The 26965-nt window shown below is 41.0% G+C and overlaps 1 protein-coding gene across 1 annotated transcript in view; it reads left to right on the top strand.

Annotated features, from left to right (window-relative positions):
* Positions 1-26965, top strand: part of LOC138851558 (serine/threonine-protein phosphatase 4 regulatory subunit 3A-like) — a 75781-nt gene that overhangs the window by 11889 nt on the left and 36927 nt on the right. Inside the window, exons 2-8 of the mRNA XM_070080798.1 lie at positions 5067-5226; positions 9506-9713; positions 12386-12529; positions 13526-13834; positions 15356-15526; positions 17952-18104; positions 24754-24915. Coding sequence (XP_069936899.1) covers positions 5132-5226; positions 9506-9713; positions 12386-12529; positions 13526-13834; positions 15356-15526; positions 17952-18104; positions 24754-24915 — 1242 coding nt within the window. The 5' untranslated portion in view covers positions 5067-5131. The remainder of the gene's footprint in view (positions 1-5066; positions 5227-9505; positions 9714-12385; positions 12530-13525; positions 13835-15355; positions 15527-17951; positions 18105-24753; positions 24916-26965) is intronic.

Here is a 26965-nt window from a genome sequence, read left to right as displayed (position 1 = left end):
CACACACACACACACACACACACACACACACACACACACACACACACACACACACACACACACACACACACACAGTCACACACACACACAGTCACACACACACACAGTCACACACACACACAGTCACACACACACACACACACACACACACACACACACACACACACACACACACACACACACACACACACACACACACACACACACAGTCACACACACACACACACAGTCACACACACACAGTCACACACACAGTCACACACAGTGCTGGCAAGACAGCTAAGGTATGAATGATGGTGAATACATTTGCTTCTTTTGGGTCACCCTGCCGTGTTGGGAAATGCCTGACATATTAAAATGGTAAACTACTGATGTGAGACGAGTTGGGCGGAGTCCATAAGTGTCCATTAAATTGGAAGGCAATTCAGTAATGTTTTAAAAATCACAGAAAAACACTGAAGTTCCCCCACAATGTTTAGCTTCACAGCATTTTGCTTTACAGTGTTCCACTTTACAGCACCTTGCTAGTGCAGCAGTTTTCAGTTATATCTGTTCTTCATTTATTTAGACTTGATACAATAGATGTATTCACCACTCATTATAAACTTGATACAATAGATGTATTCACCACTCACTATACCTGGAGTTTATCTGGAGAGAGTTCCGGGGGTCAACACCCCCGCGGCGCGGTCTGTGACCAGGCCTCCTTAGGTCAGTGTCCCAGGATGCGACCCACACCAGTCGACTAACACCCAGGTACCCATTTTACTGATGGGGAACATAGACAACAGGTGGAAAGAAACACGTCCAATGTTTCTACTCTGGCTGGGAATCGAACCCAGGCCCTCACCGTGTGAAGCCAGAGCGTTAACCACCAGGCCACCAGGGACAAAAATATCTTAAGTAATGTTCGTACTGTACGTAGTATATACCTAATATTATACCGTACACAATTTACACTTTTCTTATAAAACTTCTATATGTAGTATTATTCTTTTTTCAACTTTAATTGAAACATTCAGAAGTAATTTTATGTGCTGTGAAGACCTTTTTATGTACTGTTAAGTTTTAAATGACCTTTATTAATTGTATTTGAAAAAAAATGGACTGTATAGAGTAGCTTTATACGAGAAGTCGACTTTATTACAATAAACACTAAAATTAAATGCATTAAGTATATTTTTTGTTATTTCATAAGTCGATTATATTGAGGGTTCGACTCTCTCATACACAACCCCACTTGGGCCATTCACCTTTTAATTTTTACAAAAGATCAATTTTTAAACATTCTTAAAGCACAAACAAAGGAGTTCTGGTGAAAAATATTGTTATATCAGTGATAAAGATTTGGCCTCTCAGAGTGATTAATACTTATCACCTTGCACAACTGCCACGGTCATTTTTAAACCAACCTTTGTGATAAACAAATACGTTTTATTGACAACCCGTACGTAAGAGAGAGAGAAAGTTACGATGATGTTTGGGTCCACCTCAGACCATTAACTAGTCACACCAACACGAGAGAGTGAGGGAGACGGTGTGTGCTCTGGACCAGGCTTGTCTGGTGCTCTGGGCCTGGCTTGTCTGGTGTTCTGGGCCAGGCTTGTCTGGTGCTCTGGGCCAGGCTTGTCTGGTGCTCTGGGCCAGGCTTGTCTGGTGCTCTGGGCCTGGCTTGTCTGGTGATCTGGGCCTGACTTGTCTGGTGTTCTGGACCAGGCTTGTCTGGTGCTCTGGGCCAGGCTTGTCTGGTGATCTGGGCCTGGCTTGTCTGGTGTTCTGGACCAGGCTTGTCTGGTGCTCTGGGCCAGGCTTGTCTGGTGCTCTGGGCCAGGCTTGTCTGGTGCTCTGGACCAGGCTTGTCTGGTGCTCTGGGCCAGGCTTGTCTGGTGCTCTGGGCCTGGCTTGTCTGGTGCTCTGGACCAGGCTTGTCTGGTGCTCTGGGCCAGGCTTGTCTGGTGCTCTGGGCCTGGCTTGTCTGGTGCTCTGGATCAGGCTTATTTGTTGCTCTGGGCCAGGCTTGTCTGGTGCTGTGGACCAGGCTTGTCTGGTGCTCTGGACCAGGCTTGTCTGGTGCTCTGGACCAGGCTTGTCTGGTGCTCTGAACCAGGCTTGTCTGGTGCTGTGGACCTGGCTTGTCTGGTGCTCTGGATCAGGCTTATTTGTTGCTCTGGGCCAGGCTTGTCTGGTGCTGTGGACCAGGCTTGTCTGGTGCTGTGGACCAGGCTTGTCCGGTGCTCTGGACCAGGCTTGTCCGGTGCTCTGGACCAGGCTTGTCCGGTGCTCTGGACCAGGCTTGTCCGGTGCTCTGGACCAGACTTGTCCGGTGCTCTGGACCAGGCTTGTCCGGTGCTCTGGACCAGGCTTGTCCGGTGCTCTGGACCAGGCTTGTCCGGTGCTCTGGACCAGGCTTGTCCGGTGCCCTGGACCAGGCTTGTCCGGTGCCCTGGACCAGGCTTGTCCGGTGCCCTGGACCAGGCTTGTCCGGTGCCCTGGACCAGGCTTGTCTGGTGCACTGGGTCAAATTTATCGGGTGCTTTCTTGGTGAACCAGGCTGTTGCTGCAGGATGTCTGCTGGTCCACACTTCCATCACAGCTTGGTCACTATAAACAGAGGATTTCAGTGGCTAAAGTTGGTGGTGTTTATAGGGTAGAGGTGCCATCCAGTGCAGCCCTCAACAATTTTGTTATTGTTATGACATATGACATGTTATATTTTCCATAGGGAAGTGGGAAAAGAATCCTTCCTCCGTAAGCCGTGCGTGTCATAAGAGGCGACTAAAATGCCAGGAGCAAGGTGCTAGTAACCCCCTTCTCCTGTATAAATTAATAAATTTAAAAAGAGAATCTTTTTAAATTTTTTTGTGTGTAATATCGTTATTGAACTCCAGCTGTCTCCCAATGAGGTAGGGTTACCCCAAAATAAAGAAGAGAGAGTCACCATCATTCTCTCAATCCCTGTCTTGCCAGATATGTGCTGACATCACAATTCAAATAATCACTTGAACTGCAACATCCTCACTCATCCTTCAGAGTACAGGTACTGTACTTCCCACCTCCAGTACTGTAACATTCTCACTCATCCTTCAGAGTACAGGTACTGTACTTCCCACCTCCAGTACTGTAACATTCTCACTCATCCTTCAGAGTACAGGTACTGTACTACCCACCTCCAGTACTGTAACATTCTCACTCATCCTTCAGTACTACTGTACTTCCCACCTCCAGTACTGTAACATTCTCACTCATCCTTCAGAGTACAGGTACTGTACTTCCCACACATTCTCCAGAGTACAGGTACTGTACTTCCCACCTCCAGTACTGTAACATTCTCACTCATCCTTCAGTACAGGTACTGTACATTCTCACTCATCCTTCAGAGTACAGGTACTGTACTTCCCACCTCCAGTACTGTAACATTCTCACTCATCCTTCAGAGTACAGGTACTGTACTTCCCACCTCCAGTACTGTAACATTCTCACTCATCCTTCAGAGTACAGGTACTGTACTTCCCACCTCCAGTACTGTAACATTCTCACTCATCCTTCAGAGTACAGGTACTGTACTTCCCACCTCCAGTACTGTAACATTCTCACTCATCCTTCAGAGTACAGGTACTGTACTACCCACCTCCAGTACTGTAACATTCTCACTCATCCTTCAGAGTACAGGTACTGTACTTCCCACCTCCAGTACTGTAACATTCTCACCCATCATTGAATGTGCATTTTTGTAAATGCAATTGAAAAGTCAATCCAAAACTGAATAGCAAGTGGAAAGGCCTTCAGGGTACATGCCTTTCAAATTTCTGTTCATTTTTTGCTTCCCATTTACAAAAAATTTTGTATAGAGGAGCTTTACAAGAGTTGACTGTATATAGAAGAGCTTTATTTTAGAGCTGACTGTATATATAAGAGGTTGATAATAGAGCTGACTATGTACACCATAATGTTTGTTTTATGGTTACAGGAAAATTCCTAGTAAGGATGGATGTTAATATGTGGTAACACGAAATTTATTTGCTTAAGCTTTAGTCATTTAAAGAAATGTTTGATGCTGGAGAGGCGCGTAATAATTATTGTCTTCTCTGGAGAGGCGTGTAATAATTATTGTCTTCTCTGGAGAGGCGCGTAATAATTATTGTCTTCTCTGGAGAGGCGTGTAATAATTATTGTCTTCTCTGGAGAGGCGCGTAATAATTATTGTCTTCTCTGGAGAGGCGCGTAATAATTATTGTCTTCTCTGGAGAGGCGCGTAATAATTATTGTCTTCTCTGGAGAGGCGCATAATTATTGTCTTCTCTGGAGAGGCGTGTAATAATTATTGTCTTCTCTGGAGAGGTGTGTAATAATTATTGTCTTCTCTGGAGAGGCACGTAATAATTATTGTCTTCTCTGGAGAGGCACGTAATAATTATTGTCTTCTCTGGAGAGGCGCGTAATAATTATTGTCTTCTCTGGAGAGGCGCGTAATAATTATTGTCTTCTCTGGAGAGGCGCGTAATAATTATTGTCTTCTCTGGAGAGGTGTGTAATAATTATTGTCTTCTCTGGAGAGGCGTGTAATAATTATTGTCTTCTCTGGAGAGGCGAGTAATAATTATTGTCTTCTCTGGAGAGGCGCGTAATAATTATTGTCTTCTCTGGAGAGGCGCGTAATAATTATTGTCTTCTCTGGAGAGGTGTGTAATAATTATTGTCTTCTCTGGAGAGGCGCGTAATAATTATTGTCTTCTCTGGAGAGGCGCGTAATAATTATTGTCTTCTCTGGAGAGGCGTGTAATAATTGTATTCCCCGGAGAGGCGAGTAATAATTGTCTTCTCTGGAGAAGCGTATAACAATTGTATTCCCTGGAGAGGCGTGTAATAATTATTGTCTTCCCTAGAAAGGCGTGTAACAATCTTTGTCTTCCCTGGAGAGGCTCTAACAATCATTGTCTTCCCTGGAGAGGCTGTAACAATCATTGTCTTCCCTGGAGAGGCTGTAACAATCATTGTCTTCCCTGGAGAGGCTGTAACAATCATTGTCTTCCCTGGAGAGGCTGTAACAATCATTGTCTTCCCCGCAGATGTTTGCAAGAGTTAATGACCAGTAGCCGGGCCAGAAGCTGTGGGCGGGGCACACTGCGGAGACATGGCTGACAGAATGGCACGGCGCAGGGTCAAACTATATGCGCTGAACGCTGACCGCCAGTGGGACGACAGGGGTACAGGCCATGTCACATCCTCGTAAGTTGGACCCTGCTGTTAGCCCGCAATTCTAGTTGTAGCAAATTTTCAACCAATTACAGGTGCTCCTTGCTTTATGATGGTTCAACTTACGATATTTTGACTTATATTTTGACTCTACAGTGGTGTGATAGTGATGCAGATTTGTACCATATAGAACTGTACGTTTATTGACAGAATAAAGTTGTATTCATTTGTTTAGTTTTCAGTACTGGTATTTACAGTACTGGTATTTACAGTAATTATTTGTTAATTCACTTATTCAACGACAGTAGTTATTTACTCATTTATCATATTCGACTTAGGATATTTTCAACTTACGATGAGTTCAAGGGAATGTAACCCCATAGTAAGTCAAGGACCACCTATATTGTTCCTCATTCAAAAATTTTGTGTTTGTATGTGTGTGTGTATTCTGTAGCCAGTAAACCTTCCATTGTCTACTAGATGATCCATATTAAATGTCTTTCTGTCTATGGCACCTTGCTTTTTTTTTTTTTTTTTTTTTTTTTTTTTTTTTTTTTTTTTTTTTTTTTTTTTTTTTTTTTTTTTTTTTTTTTTTTTTTTTTTTTTTTACATTCAGTGAGGTAACCTGGATACACACATCTCTAGTCATCCGTTGAAGAAACTAGAGTTCCCATAGGAACATAAGAAGGAACACTGCAGCAGGCCTACTGGCCCAAGTCAGGCAGGTCCAAGTCACCTACTGGCCCAAGCCAGTCAAGTCCAACTCTCACTCACCCATGTATTTATCTAACCTATTTTTAAAACTATACTAAAGGTTTTAGCTTCAGTGACCCTATTCAGGAATTTGTTCCACTCATCCACAACTCGTACCAAACCAGTGTTTTTCTATTTTATTTTTATTATATTATCACACCGGCCGATTCCCACCAAGGCAGGGTGGCCCGAAAAAGAAAAACTTTCACCATCATTCACTCCATCACTGTCTTGCCAGAAGGGTGCTTTACACTACAGTTTTTAAACTGCAACATTAACACCCCTCCTTCAGAGTGCAGGCACTGTACTTCCCATCTCCAGGACTCAAGTCCGGCCTGCCGGTTTCCCTGAATCCCTTCATAAATGTTACTTTGCTCACACTCCAACAGCACGTCAAGTATTAAAAACCATTTGTCTCCACTCACTCCTATCAAACACGCTCAAGCATGCCTGCTGGAAGTCCAAGCCCCTGTTTTTCTATATCCTCTCCAAATATAAATTTTTCCCTCTTGAAGCAATTGCTGTAGGTAGACAGACAGACACAACTGCTGACAAGAACAGTATTTCAGACACAAGTTGATGGTATAAATTTTTCCTAAACGGTTTAACCCGTAAACGGTCCAAACATATATATATGTTTTTTCAACATTTGAAAGTATGTAAAAAAACGTAGATCTACTTTTGTTTTTTTACATTTGAAAATGTGTAAAAACACTTTGATCTACTTTTTTTTTGTTACATTTGAAAATATGTAAAAAAAACGTAGATCTTTTTGTTTTTTTACATTTGAAAATGTGTAAAAAAACTTTGATCTACTTTTTTTTTGTTACATTTGAAAATATGTAAAAAAAAACGTAGATCTTTTTGTTTTTTTACATTTGAAAATGTGTAAAAAAAACTTTGATCTACTTTTTTTTTGTTACATTTGAAAATATGTAAAAAAAACGTAGATCTACTTTTGTAGCACTACACATGTGAACGTAGATCTGCTTGGACCGTTTACGGGTTAATGGGTGACTTTCTTAACCCATTAACTGTCCAAACGTAGATCTACGTTTACGCAGGTAGCGCTCCGACCTTGATTTTCTCCATTTGAAGGCATGTAAAAAAAAAACGTAGGTCTACGTTCAGAGCACTAAACGAGCAAACGTAGATCTACGTTTGGACAGTTAACGGGTTAAATGGTTACAGTGTACTTTGTACTAAGGTTAGTACATATGTACTCTTTTTCAACAAAATTATTATATAAAAATAGTTTGGAAAACAACACTTGTGAAAAATATCTCAGAAATGAACATTGGCCTTGGAAACAATATTAACTTGTATACAGTATTATTTATGTGGTGTACGAACTGAATTTAAAAAAAAAAACGAGTAAGTTTTTTTTTATGTAATATTTGGTATAGGAACTGATTTTTTTTTTTAAACTCAAGTCAAAGGTATTTATTTCAGTATTTTTGTTTTTTTTGTTTTAGCCATTGTTTTAAATATAGAAGACTCGGCAGCAAAGGCAACACACATACAATGGTGCCTTGAGTTACGAACTTAATTCATTCCAGAAGGCTGTTCGAGTGCCGATACTGAACGAATTTGTTCCCATAAAGAATAATGTAAATTAGATTAGTCCATTTCAGACTCCCAAAAATACACTTACAAAAGCACTTACAAAAATACACTTACACAATTGTTCGAGTTAGGAGCTGTTCGAAACTCGACGTACCACTGTATAGGCTTTTCTGTGCCTAATTTCCTCACATCATGTTCTCAAAAAAGTGGATACAAAATTGTATATCACATATTGTGTAGAATATTACATACTGTGTTGAATATCACATACTGTGTTAAATATCATATCCTGTTCAGTTTTGGTCCACTTTTTAACCCTTTGAGGGTCGCCAGGCCCTCTCAGAGACTTGTTCTCAGGGTCGCCCAAATTAAAAAAAAAAAAATTCTTATGAAAAGATAAGAGAATTTTTTCCCGATCATAACGACACCAAAAGTATGAAATTTGATGGAAAACTTACGGAATTATGCTCTCACGAAGTTAGCGGTCTCGACGATGTTTACGCATCGGCGATTTTGCCCACTTTGAGCCCTAGTTTTGGCCAATTTCAGTGTACTAGTCAACAAAAATCATAACTATTTCGCTAGAACTCCATTTTTTCTATCGAATGAGTGCAAGAAACCACGCATTTACCGATTTCAACTATCCAATACAGTGGTCAGAATTTAGCAATTTTGCCAATTTCACACAAATTTCAAAAGATGCCAATTTCCGAATAGGGTCCAGAATAAACAAGAAAGACATTCCGGGCACTAAAATAACAAGTTCTCTGTTCATTAGTCATGTCTCAAGGCCCCTCTTACATTCTTTGGATTTCCACTTTGAATTTTTATTCTCACAAAAAATAGAAGATTTACTGTTATGCAGACTACTGCATTAGTGTAGAAATGGTATAAATAATATCAGCGCACTTGTGAAAGAATATTAGACTCACCAGTTGACGTGTATTGGACGCTTGGCATGATTTGTTTACTTTTGAACTTTGGTAAAACTCAAACATTTCTGCTACTTTAAGCTCAATTTCAAGGTACTTTTCATTGTAAAACCAGTCAAAATCATCTCAATTTCTGTAATATGTCTTCCATTCTAGACAATGAGACCAAGGAAATTAGAATACAACAATAAATACCATATGAAAATACAGTGCAAAGTCGCTGTTTTAATCCAAAAACATGGTTAAATTTTTTTTCTCTCATTACGCACTGTGTTGCAGGATTTTTTTTATACTGCACACACTGACCACATAGGCCCATTCTTTCATATGTAGGCCTACCAGCTTTCTCCCACTAGATTTGAGGGCGCTAGAATTTAGGCGTACTAGTACGTCAAAAACCCTGGGGCGTAAGCCGTACTAGTATGGCCGAAACCCCCAAAGGGTTAATAGGATATACAAAAGTTATATAATATCGATGTGCTTTATAAGACAAGCAACTGTAATTGATTGCCACTGAACTTGTATTATTGAAGAGGATCCCAGACAGGGGTGGAAATATACAGCTCAATTAATTTTCGGAGTTTGTCCCTCCATGTGGGTTATTAATGAGCATTGACAAGTGTTCATGACTCTGTAGTTATTCATTGTACTATTGCAGAACAACCACTGAAAAATAGTGAAATTCCAAGCGCTTTTGTGCTTTCTCGCTTTGACAGTGTGAGAAATCACGAAAGTGCTTGGAATTTCACTATTTTTTCAAGGTTGTTCCATATATTGTGATATCATCTGTTTACTGTGATCTTATTGCAGCATTGTGATAATGCTCATGTACCTTCCCATGAATAGGCAGATGCTCCTTGTAACCCTTCCCTCAAGGGAGGTTATTTGATGCTGGTGAGGGGCTCTTGATCTAGGGAATCAAATCTCTGCTCCAGTTCCCTGAATTGAGCCTGAACACCTTCCAACCCCGACACCCCACAGGCGCTGTATAATCTCAATGGGTTTAGTGCTCCCCATGATGATAATCCTGCCCCTACTGACATTCCTTCGCCTATCCACAGATATGTAGAACGGTTGAAAGGCATGTCCCTCCTAGTGCGGGCTGAATCGGACGGGTCATTACTGTTAGAGTCAAGAATCCAAGCAGATACTGCATATCAGAAGCAACAGGGCACGCTCATAGTGTGGTCAGAAGGAGAGAACTTTGATTTGGCCCTGAGTTTTCAAGAGAAGGCCGGCTGTGACGAAATATGGGAAAAAATATGTCAGGTATGTAATTGTAACGAGTACAGCGTCTGCACTCTGAGGGGTGAGTAGGGATGTTACAGTTCTGGAGGTGGGAAGTACAGTACATGCACCTGCACTGAAGGATGGGTGAGAATGTTACAGTTGAGGGCCACTAAGTGTAGTGTCAGCTCACTTCTGTCAAGAGTGATTGAACAAATGATGGTATGTGTGTTTCCTCATATTTGGGGAGAGGGTGACCCTACCTCGGTGGGACGTGACCACTGCATTAAAATTAAATTAAAATTATATATTGTGTATCTTTATACATATATGCTTCTAAACTGTTGTATTCTGAGCACCTCTGGAAAAACAGTGATAATGTGTGAGTGTGGTGAAAGTGTTGAATGATGATGAAAGTATTTTTGTTTTTGGGGATTTTCTTTTTTTTGGGTCACCCTGCCTCGGTGGGTCACCCTGCCTCGGTGGGTCACCCTGCCTCGGTGGGTCACCCTGCCTCGGTGGGTCACCCTGCCTCGGTGGGTCACCCTGCCTCGGTGGGTCACCCTGCCTCGGTGGGTCACCCTGCCTCGGTGGGTCACCCTGCCTTGGTGGGTCACCCTGTCTCGGTGGGTCACCCTGCCTTGGTGGGTCACCCTGCCTTGGTGGGTCACCCTGCCTTGGTGGGTCACCCTGCCTTGGTGGGTCACCCTGCCTTGGTGGGTCACCCTGCCTCGGTGGATCATCCTGCCTCGGTGGGTCACCCTGCCTCTGTGGGTCACCCTGCCTTGGTGGGTCACCCTGCCTTGGTGGGAGACTGCCGACTTGTTGAAAAAAAAAAAAAAATTATTTGTTGGATTTGTCCCTGACCTTTCAAGAAAAGTTGATACCTAATGTACAATTGTTGAGAGATCTTCAGTTGAGTGTTTTATGTATGTTTTTTTGAATTAAGACATTAATAATTCAGGGTTTGGGATATTTGCTGTTTGGAGGGACGTCTCAAATGAATATACAGGGGAACCTGAGTTTTTGTTTGCCCTAGTCTATGTAAAACTATAGTTATTCTCTTTAAAATGTATTTTTTGTTAATATTTCCTATAAGAAATAATGTAAATCCAATTTATCCATTCTAGACACCCAAAAATATTAACAAAAAACACATTGAGAATAACCGGTTATTTTTATATAGCCGGACTTGAGTACTGGAAATGGGAGGTACAATGTCTGCACTTTAAAGGAGTTCGAGATAGTGGCAGTTTGGAGAGAGATGTTATATATCTTTGTGTGCTTCTAAACTGTTGTTCTGAGCACCTCTGCAAAGACAGTAATTATGTGTGAGTGTGGTGAAAGTGTTGAATGATGACGAAAGTATTTTCTTTTTCGGTCACCCTGCCTCGGTGGGTCACCCTGCCTCGGTGGGTCACCCTGCCTCGGTGGGTCACCCTGCCTCGGTGGGTCACCCTGCCTCGGTGGGTCACCCTGCCTCGGTGGGTCACCCTGCCCCGGTGGGTCACCCTGCCTCGGTGGAAGATGGCCGACTTGTTGAAAAAAAAAAATTATAGCTTTACATACAGACTAGGGTATACGAAAACCCAGGTTCCACTGTATACTGTGTTGAATCTGCGTGACTGGCAAGATAGTGATAGTGCGAATGATGGTGAAAGTGTTTCTGTTTTTGAGTTGCCCTGCCTTGGTGGGAGACGGCCAGCAGCGTGTTCAAAAAAATAATCAGTAGTAAGATAGAAATTATAAAAAAAAATCCGATGTAGTAGAGAAAATCAACATTTCTAAAATTAATTTTTGGCTTTATTTTTCCATACATGTTTCATAACATTTTGCAGAGTGGATTTTTGACCTCTGTGGAAAATACACTGTATCTGTTATATTGAGGGAGAGTATGAGAATGTTTAATGAATGATGTGAGAGAGAATGAGAATGTTTAATGAATGATGTGAGAGAGAATGAGAATGTTTAATGAATGATGTGAGAGAGAATGAGAATGTTTAATGAATGATGTGAGAGAGAATGAGAGAGAATGAGAATGTTTAATGAATGTGAGAGAGAATGAGAGAGAATGAGAATGTTTAATGAGTGATGTGAGAGAGAATGAGAATGTTTAATGAATGTGAGAGAGAATGAGAGAGTATGAGAATGTTTAATGAATGATGTGAGAGAGAATGAGAATGTTTAATGAATGATGTGAGAGAGAATGAGAATGACAGCATTGAATGAATGATGAGAGAAAGAATGAGAGAGAATGAGAATGTTTAATGAATGATGTGAGAGAGAATGAGAATGACAGCATTGAATGAATGATGAGAGCCTTGTGAAAATACATCACCTGGTTGTAAAGTTGGGAAAAATCGCTGTCTTTGCAGAGGCACTTTGGTACGACAGCTTAGACGTCCCTCCAAACGGCCAATATCCCAACACCCTCCTTTAAAGTGCAGGCATTGTACTCCCCACCCCCAGGACTTTTAAGTCTAGCTAAATGGTTTTCCTGATTTCTGTCAAAATATTATCCTGTTCACACTCCAACAGCTCGTCAGGTCCCAAAAACCATTCATCTCCACTCACTCCTATCTAACATGCTTATGCATGTGCCTGCAATATGTCCAAGCCCCATGCATGCAAAACCCTCCTTTACCCTCCATCCTCTTCAGTTTATATTCAAATGCATGGAAATTGGGTTATAATGGCAGTTTCTTCATTTAAAGGTACAAGGGAAAGATCCCAGTGTAGACATAACTCAAGACATCGTCGAGGAGAGCGAGGACGAGAGATTCGACGATGTGTCAGACTCTAACCCCTGGGTCGAGTTACCCCCGTGTGAGATAGGTAGATTGGAAGACATAAATGAGGTGAGAGTTAACCTTGTAGTGTTCCATCCTGGCAGTGAAGATGAGATCTGAATGATGCTCTTAATGTTATAGATCGGACCTTTCTAAAACCTTTTATTTTTTATCTTTTGCTATTTTTTTCTGTGGCTTTCTTTTAGTTCAGTCATTTTATCGTGTAGAGTCCAGACAGTCATTTTTTGGTGTTTTTTTTTTTTTAATTAGTCTTACTTATGAGCAGTTGGGAACTGCCCTCTTATAAGTCTAGAAGTGGCACAGCTTTAACCCCCCCCCCCCACACACACAGTTTTATACAACACTTCGTAAAATTAACATGGTTCCGTTTGCAGGCACCAGAAAAACTGTCCCCAACTCAAGCTGCTGCCTTGTTGTCGGTCAGCAGGGGAGACCCACCATCCCCTGCCACCCCCAACACTCCCGCCATCCCCTGCCCCCCCCGACACTCCCAGCACCCTCATCCCTGCCTTCGTGAATGTATATTCAGTTACATTGTCTTAGGAGCTAGCTATGTTTGGAATTGTTTTGATCTTTTAATTACCATATCTTGTATCTACCAAGCAATCATAGAACCCAGTAGGCATACCAGTGTTGCTGAAAGTGGCAAGTAAAGGTATATGTGTTTAAGTCTTAGAATTAACAAAGAAAATAGAAATATTAGACAAGAGATAGCCTATGACCTTAATGAAATGTCGCTTTATACAGTTTACTGACGCGGTATTAGGAACGGAACTTCGTCGTTAAGTGAGGAGAGGCTAAATTTTTTTACTTACAATGGGTTAATCGGAAAGTCACTCCATCATAAGTCGAAGAGAATCTGTATGTTATCAATTTGTACCATCAGGTATTCAGAATTTGTACCATCAAGTATTCAAAATTTGTAGCATCAGGTATTCAAAATTTGTACCATTAAATATTCAAAATTTATACCATCAAGAATTCAAAATTTATAAATATTCCATCAAGAATTCAAAATTAATCAAAACTTGTTTATAATTGCAGGTGATAAGCAATTGTCTACACTCTCCTGTAAGGCGAGAAAAATTAGCAATAGCCCTAGAAAACGAGGGCTACGTTAAGAAGCTAGTGTCAGTGTTCCACACCTGCGAGGACCTGGAGAACATGGAGGGTCTCCATCTTCTCTATGAAATCTTCAAGAACATCTTTCTGCTCAACAAAAATGCCCTTTTCGAAATTATGTTTGCAGATGATACCATATTTGACATCGTCGGGTGCTTGGAGTACGACCCATCCTCGCCGTACCCAAAGAGACATCGACAGTACCTTAAAAGTATAGCTAAGTTTAAGGAGGTATGTCCATAATTTATGTAGTAAATATAGGCTGGACCTGCTTGTGCAGCAGGTTAAGTTCCCGGCTATCTCTGTGAAATGAAACAGTCTTTTTTCACTTTCAAGTGTATATAAAAGCTTGATAACATATTTACACTATCATATATTAAGTGAGAAGTAGAGCTAGGCCTAAAAAGTACGTATACAGTACACATATTATCGTTATTATTAACACTTCGGCCAATTCCCACCAAGGCAGGGTGGCCCGAAAAACAAAAACTTTCACCATCATTCACTCCATCACTGTCTTGCCAGAAGGGTGCTTTACACTACAGTTTATAAAACTGCAACATTAACACCCCTCCTTCAGAGTGCAGACACTGTACTTCCCATCTCCAGGACTTGAGTCCGGCCTGCTGGTTTCCCTGAATCTCTTCATAAATGTTACCTTCCTCACACTCCAAGTATTAAAAACCATTTGTCTCCATTCACTCCTATCAAATACGCTCATGCATGCCTGCTGGAAGTCCAAGCCCCTCGCACACAAAACCTTTACCCCCTCCCTCCAACCTATCCTAGGCAGACCCCTAACCCACCTTCCTTCCACCACCGATTTATACACTCTTGAAGTCATTCTGTTTCGTTCTATTCTCTCTACATATCCGAACCACCTCAATATCCCTTCCTCAGCCCTCTGGACAACAGTTTTGGCAGTCCCACACCACCTAACTTCCAAACTACGAATACTCTGCATTATATTCACACCGCACATTGCCCTCAGACATGACATCTCCACTGCCTCCAGCCTTCTCCTCGCTGCAACATTCATCACCCATGCCTCACACCCATATAAGAGTGTTGGTAAAACTATACTCTCATACATTCCCCTCTTTGCCTCCAAGGACAAAGTTCTTTGTCTCCACAGACTCCTAAGTGCACCACTCACTCTTTTTCCCTCATCAATTCTATGATTCACCTCATCTTTCATAGACCCATCCGCTGACACGTCCACTCCCAAATATCTGAATACATTCTTAGCTTATAGTGAGTGGTGAATATATTGTTGGAAGTTTGAATAAATAAAGAATGGATATAATTGAAAACCGCTGCATTAGCAAAATGCCATAAAGCAAATCGCTGTAAAGCGGAGCCCACCTATATATACACCTGCTATCTGACTTACGACCACTTGACTTACGACCGTGTTTTTTATGCCAGATTTCTGGGAAATAAACAAGTGTTTGTGTTGTACACAGTGTTTATCCTAAACCTTACAGTATAAAATACAGAACTAACAACATAAAAAGTAAAGTAAAACATGAAATACCAAAATAAAATAATAAAATAAAGTCATTACAAAAATGTTTTGTTGATATTCAGTAGTAAAGTTCGACTTACGACCATTTCGACTTACGACCGGTTTCTCGGAACCGAACTCGGTCGTAAGTCGGATGGTAGGTGTACATTTCTAACTCGTATAGTGGGAAGTTTTTTTAAACTGGTTTCGAGTATTGTTATATTTTAAATCAATTGTGTTTCCAGGTAATCCCCATAGAAAACAGTGAGCTTCTAAGTAAGATTCATCAAACGTATCGTGTACAGTACATCCAGGACGTGGTCTTACCCACCCCAGCGGTGTTCGAGGAGAACATGTTGTCTACACTCTCATCCTTTATCTTCTTCAACAAAGTGGAGATTGTTTCTCTCATACAGGTAAGTCTAGTGTATCAAGGTAGTTGTTGTGTACAGGTAAGTTCAGTGTTTCAGGGTGGAGTTTGTGTACAGGTAAGTCTAGTGTATCAGGGTGGTTGTCGTGTGTAAGTAAGTCTAGTACGTATAACAGGGTGGTTATCGTGTGCAGGCAAGTCTAGTGTATCAGGGTGGTTGTCGTGTACAGGTAAGTCTAGTGTATCAGGGTGGTTGTCGTGTGCAAGTAAGTCTAGTACGTATAACAGGGTGGTTATCGTGTGCAGGCAAGTCTAGTGTATCAGGGTGGTTGTCGTGTGCAAGTAAGTCTAGTACGTATAACAGGGTGGTTATCGTGTGCAGGCAAGTCTAGTGTATCAGGGTGGTTGTCGTGTGCAAGTAAGTCTAGTACGTATAACAGGGTGGTTATCGTGTGCAGGCAAGTCTAGTGTATCAGGGTGGTTGTCGTGTGCAGGTAAGTCTAGTACGTATAACAGGGTGGTTATCGTGTACAGGTAAGTCTAGTGTATCAGGGTGGTTGTCGTGTGCAGGTAAGTCTAGTACGTATAACAGGGTGGTTATCGTGTGCAGGCAAGTCTAGTGTATCAGGGTGGTTGTCGTGTGCAAGTAAGTCTAGTACGTATAACAGGGTGGTTATCGTGTGCAGGCAAGTCTAGTGTATCAGGGTGGTTGTCGTGTGCAAGTAAGACTATTACATCAAAATGCTCACCTTTGTGAGAAGGAACTTAATGGGGTCCCTGAAGCCATTCCTGATCAGGACTGTAATTAACCATTTATAGCTAAGAAAGTAATGCTTTGCCCATGGTGTCCTGTACCCATTATGTTAATTTTATTTTTTCTTGGCGAACCGGCTGTATCCCACCAAGGCAAGGTGGCCCAAAAAGAAAAACGAAAGTTTGTCTCTTTAAATTTAGTAATATATACAGGAGAAGAGGTTACTAGCACCTTGGTTCCAGCATTTTAGTTGCCTCTCACGACATGCATGGCTTATGGAGGAAGAATTCTGTTTTACTTCCCCATAAAGATAAGAGGAAATAAAAAAGAAAATAGAAGAAAACTCAGAGGGGTGTGTGTATATATATATATATTTTTTTTTTTCAACAAACCGGCCGTATCCCACCGAGGCGGGGTGGCCCAAAAAGAAAGCAAAAGTTTCTCTTTTAAATTTAGTAATTTATATGGGAGAAAGGGTTACTAGCCCCTTGCTCCTGGCATTTTAGTCGCTTCTTACAACACACATGGCTTACGGAGGAAGAATTCTGTTCCACTTCCCCATGGAGATAAGAGGAAATAAACAAGAACAAGAACTAGTAAGAAAATAGAAGAAAGCCCAGAGGGGTGTGTATATATATACTTGTACATGTATGTGTAGTGTGACCTAAGTGTAAGTAGAAGTAGCAAGACGTACCTGAAAGCTTGCATGTTTTTTCTTTCTTTCAACACACCGGCCGTATCCCACTGAGGCAGGGTGGCCAAAAAAGGAAACAAAAGTTTCTCCTTTTACATTTAGTAATATATACAGGAGAAGAGGTTACTAGCCCCTTGCTCCTGGCATTTTAGTCGCTTCTTACAACACGCATGGCTTACGGAGGAAGAATTCTGTTCCACTTCCCCATGGAGGTAAGAGGAAATAAACAAGGACAAGAACTAGAAAGAAAACCCAGAGAGGTGTGTATGGATATGCTTGTACATGTATGTGTAGTGTGACCTAAGTGTAAGTAGAAGTAGCAAGACGTTCCTGAAATCTTGCATGTTATGAGACAAAAATGGACACTAGTAATCCTATCATCATGTAAAACAATTACAGGCTTTCGTTTTACACTCACTTGGAAGGACAGCAGTACCTCACTGGGTGGTTGCTGTCTACCAATTTGCTACCACAGGCAGTAGTACCTCCCTCTTTAGTTTCTCTCCTTTCTCCAGTAATCATTTCTGGGTCTTCGTTTCCTTGTTTTCCCTTATTTTTCATTTATGGCAGTGGGTTTGATGTGCAGTTTTTGTGCTCTTTGCTTCCTGGGTTTTTGCTTACTTTCAGTAATAATTTGAGGAATGCCAACAGGCCTAGTGAAACGTGATTTAAAAAATAAAATGCCTATTGATTTTGTCTAGTGTGTTTGAAATTTTTTTTTTTCAATTTTTTTTTTACATTCTGGCTGTCTCCCACCGAGGCAGAGCGACCTGAAGAGAAATAGGAAAGCTTTTCTTTTTTACATTTAGTAATTTATACAGGAGGTGTTACTAGCACCTTATTATCAGCGCTTTAGTCGCCTCTTATGACACGCATGGCTGTTTTTTAAGTTCTCATATATAGCCATGAGAGTGTTGCTCAGACATCTCATTTTGTGTTGCAGGAAGACCAGTTTTGAAGTTGTTCTCACTATGTAGCTATGATAATCTTGCTTAGACAACTCTTTACTTTTTTGTGTTGCAGGAAGATGAAAGATTTTTGAGCGAGTTGTTTCACCAGTTGGGTGGTGACGAGGACGTACCAACGGAAAAGCGGCGAGATCTCGTCCTGTTTCTCAAAGAGTTCTGTACTTTTTCACAAACCCTCCAGCCTACCAGCAGAGAAGCGTTCTTTAAAGTGAGTATGTGACTGATGTGTGAGGTGCTCCTGGGGAGGTGTGAGGGGTGAGGAGGTGGGTGAATACAGCCTCTACTCACTTAGCTATGTACTTGTATACTGACGACTTGGACTTACGACGGGCTCTCTGACTAGTATGCATACCTAAATAATGTATATTAGAGCTGATTTCCTCTATTCTGTTTATTACAATATACAGTTACACTACTGTATAAACAGTTAAAAATATACCAGAAATTTTATAAATGGTGCAAAGGTGACATTAAAACAATATAAAAAATGGTTGACACAAACCCACTACCATTAGTATGCTTCTCACTTAGCGAAGAATTTGTTTACCAACGTGGTCTTAGGAACGGAACTCTGTCATCAAGTGAGGAGAGGCTATACTGTCACCCCTCCTCAGTCAGTAAGATGAGAAATTAGACACATGTGCAACACCTGGGTATCTTTATTTGAAGTTTTTTCTCAACAAGTGGCTTTATCAACTCAGTACATAGGTTAATTGAAGGAGATGAATGAAACTGGTGACAGTGGGTGAGGTAATCAGTCCCTAAACCTTGCAGAACAGTAGACAGAAGACGGAGGATTAGGTAATCAGTCCCTCAATCTTGCAGAACTATACACAGAAGACGGTGTAGGATTAGGTAATCAGTCCCTCAGCCTGGAAGACAGTGCTTAGTATCATAGTCACTAAGATAGTAACTTCATCAATGCTGGAATGAGAATATCAAGAGGCACGTAAGTTCCCCCCGTCTTCTAATAACATGCTCATTTTACCACTATAATCTACCTTGTACAGTGGAACCTCAAATATCGAACTTTCTTCGGTCCAGAAGGCTGTTCGAGTGCCACTACCGAACGAATTTATTTCCATCAGGAATAATGTAAATTAGATTAGTCCATTTAAGACCCTGAAAAATACACTTATAAAAGCACTTACAAAAATACACTTACGTAATTGGTTGAGTTGGGAGCAGTTTGATTTTTGAGGTTCCACTGTACATAATACCACATTCGCATTGTTTCATAAGGTGAAGTCCAGGATCTTTCCTTAATTCATGGTATAACTTAATAAATCTGTGATGACAATTGTGTTGGAGAGGTCTGAGCAAAGCCCAGACCTCTCCAACACAATTGTCCTCAAAGATTTGTTAAGTTGTACAGTACTGTGAATTAAGGAAAGAAACTAGACTTTACCTTACAAAACAGACAAAACAAATGTGATGGGAATTATAGACAAAGTAGATTTTAGTGGTAAAACGAATATGCTGTCAGAAGATGGGGGAACTTACGTGCCTCTTAAAGTTCCCATACCTAATGATATCCTCAGTGCCCTACCGGAGTTTTCCCAACTTTTTTTTTTCAACAAGTCGGCCGTCTCCCACTGAGGCAGGGTGACCCACCGAGGCAGGGTGACCCAAAAAAGAAAGAAAATCCCCCAAAAAGAAAATACTTTCATCATCATTCAACACTTTCACCACACTCACACATTATCACTGTTTTTGCAGAGGTGCTCAGAATACAACAGTTTAGTAGCATATACATATAAAGATACATAACATATCCTTCCAAACTTGGGCTGACAAATTTCAACACCTTGTATGATCCCTGTCCCTTGGGATGGAATATGACAGTGAAACATAACTAGCTTTTTCTCACTTGTTGACAACAAATTAAATACAGTGGACCCCCAGTTTACGATCAGCTCCCAATGCGACCAATTATGTAAGTGTATTTATGTAAATGCGTTTGTATGTGTATGTTTGGGGGTCTGAAATGGACTAATCAAATTCACAATATTCCTTATGGGAACAAATTCGGTCATTACTGGCACCTAAATATACTTCTGGAATGAAATAATATCGTAAACCGGGGGTCCACTGTACTTCATTACCAAATACATGTATGTTTTTTATGTAAATTATATAACATTTGTAATAATAATTATTCCTATCAGTACATGGTACAACTTTTACAGACCATAGCTGACAACTATATAGAAAGTCCCTGGTTATGCAAAGCATTTCAGGCAACGTAGGTCAATATTCTCCCCCAGGATGGTACCCACAACAGGTGATTAACACCCAAGTACCTTCATGCTACAGGTGTTTCACCCGTGATGGATTGATCCCTTCATTGTGTCAACTGAGGTTGTGAGCTAAGATACTTAAAATATGATAGAACCTATGCATTGTATCTACAGGAGTGCCTTGCTTATACAGCAGATTGGGTTCCAGACTACTGCTGTAAAGTGAATCATTACGTGCGAGACAGACGGCTCCCTGCTCCCCCCTCTTTTTTTCACTTTCAAATACGTATAGAAGCCTGATAACATACTTACACTATCATATGTTAAGTGAGCAATAGAGCTAGGTCTAAAAAAATGCACATACAGTACACACATTACTTACTTTAAAATATTTTTGTACTTAGCTTATACAGTGGACCCCCGCTTTACGATCAGCTCCCAATGCGACCAATTATGTAAGTGCGTTTGTATGTGTATGTTTGGGGGTCTGAAATGGACTAATCTAATTCACAATATTCCTTATGGGAACACATTCATTCAGTAATGGCACCTGAACATACTTCTGGAATGAAATAATATCGTAAACCGGGGCTCCACTGTAGTGAGTAGTGAATATATTTATTGTAGCAAGTCTGGCAGTTTGGAGGGATATGTTGTGTATCTTTATACGTACTATATGCTTCTAAACTGTTGTGTTCTGAACACCTCTGCAAAAACAGTGATTATGTGTGAGTATGGTGAGTGTTGAATGATGAAAGTATTTTCTTTTTGGGGATTTTCTTTCTTTTTTGGGTCACCCTGCCTCGGTGGGAGACGACTGACTTGCTGAAAAAAAAAAAAGTCTGCATAAATGAAGAATAGGTATAATTGAAAGCCGCTGTTTTAGCAAGAAACTGTATACATATACAAAAAATATTTAAGATAAAAATAACATTTAAGTTTACATCAAATAGAATTTTGGAAGTCATAATTACCATCGTATGGGTGTTTGTGGGAAACAATCAGGCTGCAGCATTAGTGTTAAAAACAGCAGTTATTACTGGGATACCTCCCCTCAAGGAAGGTTCCTTGATGTTGGTGAGGGGCTCTTGATTTAGGGAATTGGATCTGTGCTCCAGTTCCCCGAATTAAGCCTGAATGCCTTCCACATCCCCCCCCCCCAGGCGCTGTATAATCCTCCGGGTTTAGCGCTTCCCCCTTGATTATAATAATAATACCGGGATACCTCAGGGATATGTTTAAAAGACAATATTCAAAATAAAGTTGCTAGTAATGGCAAATCAATTGATCAACAAACAAAGAGAGATAGCAGAGGGCAACGAGTGACTAGCTCCCTTAAGGTTTACTACACAAATAGTAGGAGTCTAAGAAATAAGATAGATGAGCTAAGATTACTTGCAAGTGTAGGTAATATAGATATTATTCGTATAACAGAGACCTGGTTCAGCCTGAAAGATAGAGAAATGCCTTCTGAATGCAACATACAGGGTTATAAACTATTCCACACTGACAGGGTCAACAGGAAGGGTGATGGAGTGGCGATGTATGTCAGAGAAAATTTAAATTGTTGTCTTAGACATGATATAAGATTAGAAACATAGAACACAGAATCTGTTTGGCTACAGTTTCTCGAGGGACGTGACAAATTAATTTTGGGTGTGATTTATAGGCCCCCAAACCTTGATAGGGAGTGCAGTAAGCTGTTATGGGATGAAATTCATAAGGCATCTAGATACGAAAATGTTGTGATAATGGGAGATTTTAACTTTAGACAAATTGATTGGAACAATTTGACAGGAAATCTTGAGTCTAGTGACTTTCTTGGTACGGTTCAGGATTGCTTTTTAGAACAAGTTGTGACAGAACCAACTAGAGGAAACAATCTGCATGACTTGGTTCTTGCCAACAAAGATTCACTAATTAATAATCTTGAGGTTAATGATGAGCTTGGGGAAAGTGATCACAAATCACTTAGTTACAATATATCATGGAATTACTCAGATAACTGCAATCAAATCTGTCCCAGATTTTCGCTTGGCCGACTTCATGGGACTGAAAAATTACCTGGGTGGGCTAAATTGGGATGTCCTGACTATGGGTCAGGTAGGTGATCTTGGTTGCCAATATGACGTTTTTCAGAGCATAGTTCTAGCTGCTCAGACAACTTTTGTTCCGAGTAGGGAAATTAGATCTAACAAAAATGATCCCAAATGGATGAACAATAGATTAAAACATCTCATTGGTCAAAAGAGAGGCATATATAGGCGTATCAAAAGAGGGGATGGGCAGTTAAGAAATCAATACATGTATATTCAATTAAAGAGAGAAATAAAGAAAGGAATAAGAAAAGCAAAAAGGGATTATGAGGCTAAGGTCGCAAAGGATTCAAAGACTAACCCAAAAGGGTTCTTTCAGGTATACAGAAGTAAGATTAGGGACAAGATTGGCCCACTTAAGAGTAACTCTGGTCAGATCACTGACAGTGATAAGAATATGTGTGAAATTCTCAATATCTACTTCCTCTGTTTTCACCCAGGAAAATACTAGCGATATTCCTGAAATAATAGATTCTGTAGAACAGGATGATGATAAACTATGCACAATTGCGGTAACTAGTAACATGGTCCTCAGACAAATAGAGAAACTAAAACCTAACAAATCCCCAAGTCCTGATGAACTGTTTGCAAGGGTGTTAAAGGAATGTAAAGAGGAACTTAGCATACCTTTGGCTAATCTTTTTAACATATCACCACAAACTGGCATAGTGCCTGATAAGTGGAAAATGGCAAATGTAATACCTATTTACAAGGCAGGTGACAGGTCCTTGGCTTCGAACTATAGACCAATAAGCCTTACCTCCATAGTGGGAAAATTTATGGAATCAATAATTGCCGAAGCAATTCGTAGCCATCTTGATAGGTACAGATTGATTAATGAATCTCAACACGGTTTTACAAAGGGGCGTTCCTGTCTTAGGAATTTACTAACTTTTTTCACTAAGGTGTTTGAGGAGGTAGATCATGGTAATGAATATGATATTGTGTATATGGACTTAAGTAAGGCTTTTGGTAGAGTTCCACACCAGAGGCTATTGAGGAAACTTAAGGCACACAGAATAGGATGAGAAATTTTTTTTCCTGGGTCGAGGCATGGCTGACAAATAGGCAGCAGAGAGTTTGCATAAATGGGGAGAAATCAGAATGGGGCATGTCACAAGCGGTGTTCCTCAGGGGTCAGTGTTGGGCCCTTTGTTGTTCACAATTTACATAAACGACATAGATGAGGGAATAAATAGCGACATCAGCAAATTTGCTGATGACACCAAAATAGGCCGTCCAATTCATTCTAATGAGGACACTAGAGCACTCCAGGATGATTTGAATAGACTGATGCAGTGGTCGGAGAAGTGGCAGATGCAGTTTAATATTGACAAATGCAAAGTTCTAAATATTGGACAGGTAAATAACCATGCCACATATAAACTAAATAATGTAGATCTTAATATTACTGATTGCAAAAAGGATTTAGGAGTTCTGGTTAGCAGTAATCTAAAACCAAGACAACAGTGCATTAGTGTTCGCAATAAAGCTAACAGAATTCTTGGCTTCATATCTAGAAGTATAAATAATAGAAGTCCTCAGGTTGTTCTTCAACTCTATATATCCTTTGTTAGGCCTCATTTAGATTATGCTGCTCAGTTCTGGTCACGGTATTACAGAATGGATGTAAATGCTCTGGAAAACATACAGAGGAGGATGACAAAGATGATCCCATGTATCAGAAATCTTCCCTATGAGGATAGACTGAGGCCCTGAATCTGCACTCTCTCGAAAGGCGTAGAATTAGGGGGGATACGATTGAGGTGTATAAATGGAAAACAGGAATAAATAAAGGGGATGTAAATAGCGTGCTGAAAATTTCCAGCCAAGACAGGACTCTCAACAATGGTTTCAAGTTGGAAAAATTCAGATTCAGGAAGGATATAGGAAAGCACTGGTTTGGTAATGGAGTTGTGGATGAGTGGAACAAACTCCCAAGTACAGTTATTGAGGCTAAAACGTTGTGTAGTTTTAAAAATAGGTTAGATAAATACATGAGTGGGTGTGGGTGGGTGAGAGTTGGACCTGACTAGCTTGTGGTGCTGGGTCTGGTGCTGTGCTCCTTCCTTGAGTGGAGGTGACCAGACTGGGTAGGTCATTTTGTTAATCCGGGGGGGACATGGACCTGCTCCGCATGGGTCAGTAGGCCTGTTGCCGTGTTCCTTCTTTCTTACGTTCTTATGTAAGGTGAAGTCCAGGATCTTTCCTTAATTCATGGTATAACTTCACAAATCTTTGAGGGCAAACTTGGTTAGTGTATATGAATTACATGTTGAGTTACATATTATGATTAGGTTTTGTGACCTTATAATGTATGATTGAGTGCATCCATAATGTATTTCATTGCAAGTAATTTAAAAAGTTTAGATGGGGGTATTTGCACTCTTATAATTGTCTGGCACATTAATTAGAAACCGATGATTGATTACCATCAGTCACTACCTGACCTGACCCACATGTAACCCAGTCCTACAAGACCCAGGTGAACTGATGGCACTCTTTACCACTGCCTATCTAGACTCTGTCCAGCCTGGGGGTCTTATCAGCGCTGGAGATCACTCTAGGGCTCGACGATGCTGTCATTAAAGCTGCCTCCATAGACATTCTCAGTTACATCGTGGAGTTCTCCCCGTCCATGGTGCGGGAGTACATGATGCAACAGCAGCATAAAACAGAGGAGGTAAGTACCAGTCACTTGTCCTGTTCTCTTAGAACCACTTGCTACAGTGGTAACTACCAATCACTCATCCTGTCTTAGAACCACTTGCTACAGTGGTAACTACCAGTCACTCATCCTGTCTTAGAACCACTTGCTACAGTGGTAACTTCCAGTCACTCATCCTGTCTTAGAACCACTTGCTACAGTGGTAACTACCAATCACTCATCCTGTCTTAGAACCACTTGCTACAGTGGTAACTTCCAGTCACTCATCCTGTCTTAGAACCACTTGCTACAGTGGTAACTACCAGTCACTCATCCTGTCTTAGAACCACTTGCTACAGTGGTAACTACCAGTCACTCATCCTGTCTTAGAACCACTTGCTACAGTGGTAACTACCAGTCACTCATCCTGTCTTAGAACCACTTGCAACAGTGGTAACTACCAGTCACTCATCCTGTCTTAGAACCACTTGCTACAGTGGTAACTACCAGTCACTCATCCTGTCTTAGAACCACTTGCTGCAGTGGTAACTACCAGTCACTCATCCTGTCTTAGAACCACTTGCTACAATGGTAACTACGAGTCACTCATCCTGTCTTAGAACCACTTGCTACAATGGTAACTACGAGTCACTTACCCTGTTTTCTTGTTTTAGAACCATTGCTACAGTTTGTGTGCAGAAATCTTTTTATTTTTTTTATGCATTGGCAGTGTCCCACAGAGGCAGGGTGACCTAAAAAAATAATTGAAAGCTTTTCTTTTTACATTTAGTAATTTATACAGGAGACGGGGGTTACTAGCACCTTGCTCCCGGCATTTTAGTCGCCCCTTATGACACGCATGGCTTAATGAGGGAGAATTCTGTTCCATTTCCCCCCATGGAGAAAATTTCATTTTGCAGTGTTTATCGCCTTGCATTGTTATTCACCAACTCTTTACGCGTTAGGGGCTTGATTATCCATTAGAATTTTGTGAGTATGATTGATCAGGGTGAATGAAGGCAAGTGGGTGTTATCATTTGATGCACTGTTGGGGTGTGAGTAAGGAAACCCAGTTAGCCAGACTTAAGTTCTGGAGGTGGGAAGTGTATTGCCTACACTCTTAACCCTTTCAGAGTGGGTCCCGTTGTGCTATGGCTTTGAGGCCCAGGTCTGTCCTATTCTGTGTGATGAGCTCGGCTCTCATATAAACTGTGAGTGGTATAAGAGATTGGGTCTGTGCAGTCAGCGTGCACCATACAAGAAAAATCCTGCATACATAGCGCATAATGGAGATAATAAAAACTCCGACCGTGATTTTGGTTTAAAACGGCGACTTTGCATATTTCGTATGGTTTTTATAGTTGCATTTTTAGTTTTTTGGTCTCATTTAACAGAAGATTTATTACAGAAATAGAGATGATTTTGATTGGTTTCAGGACTGAAAGTAGCTTGAAACTGAGCTCAAAGTAGCAGAAATGTTCAATTTTTGCCGATATCCAAGAGTAAACAAATTACAGTGGACCCCCGCATAACGATGGCATCACATAGCGATTATTTCGCATACCGCTTACTTTAATTGCAAAAATTTTGCCTCACATACCGCTTAAAAACCCGCTTACCGATTTTCGTCCGAGACGCGTCCAATGTGCGGCCTGAGCCACGCTCACATGTTCCGCCGGTGGCATTGTTTACCAGCCAGCCTCCGCGGTAACATCCAAGCATACAATCGGAATATTTCGTATTATTACAGTGTTTTCGGTGCTTTTTCTGGAAAATAAGTGACCATGGGCCCCAAGAAAGCTTCTAGTGCCAACCCTACAGCAATAAGGGTGAGAATTACAATAGAGATGAAGAAAAAGATCATTGATAAGTATGAAAGTGGAGTGCATGTCTCTGAGCTGGCCAGGTTGTATAATAAACCCCAATCAACCATCGCTACTATTGGTGGTACAGCTGCTGCTGCTGCTGCACTGTCAGCTGCTGCTGCTGCTGTAGCACCGTTGTTGGTGTGGCTTATTGAGAATACCAAGAAACAATTAACCCCAGAGGATTTGCCACCCAGGATAACCCAAAAAAGTCAGTGTCA

Source organism: Cherax quadricarinatus, unplaced genomic scaffold, assembly GCF_038502225.1.
Source record: "Cherax quadricarinatus isolate ZL_2023a unplaced genomic scaffold, ASM3850222v1 Contig987, whole genome shotgun sequence".
Classification (NCBI taxonomy): domain Eukaryota; kingdom Metazoa; phylum Arthropoda; class Malacostraca; order Decapoda; family Parastacidae; genus Cherax; species Cherax quadricarinatus.
Note: the sequence above shows the minus strand (reverse complement) of the source record. Positions and strands in the feature narration are given on the sequence as shown.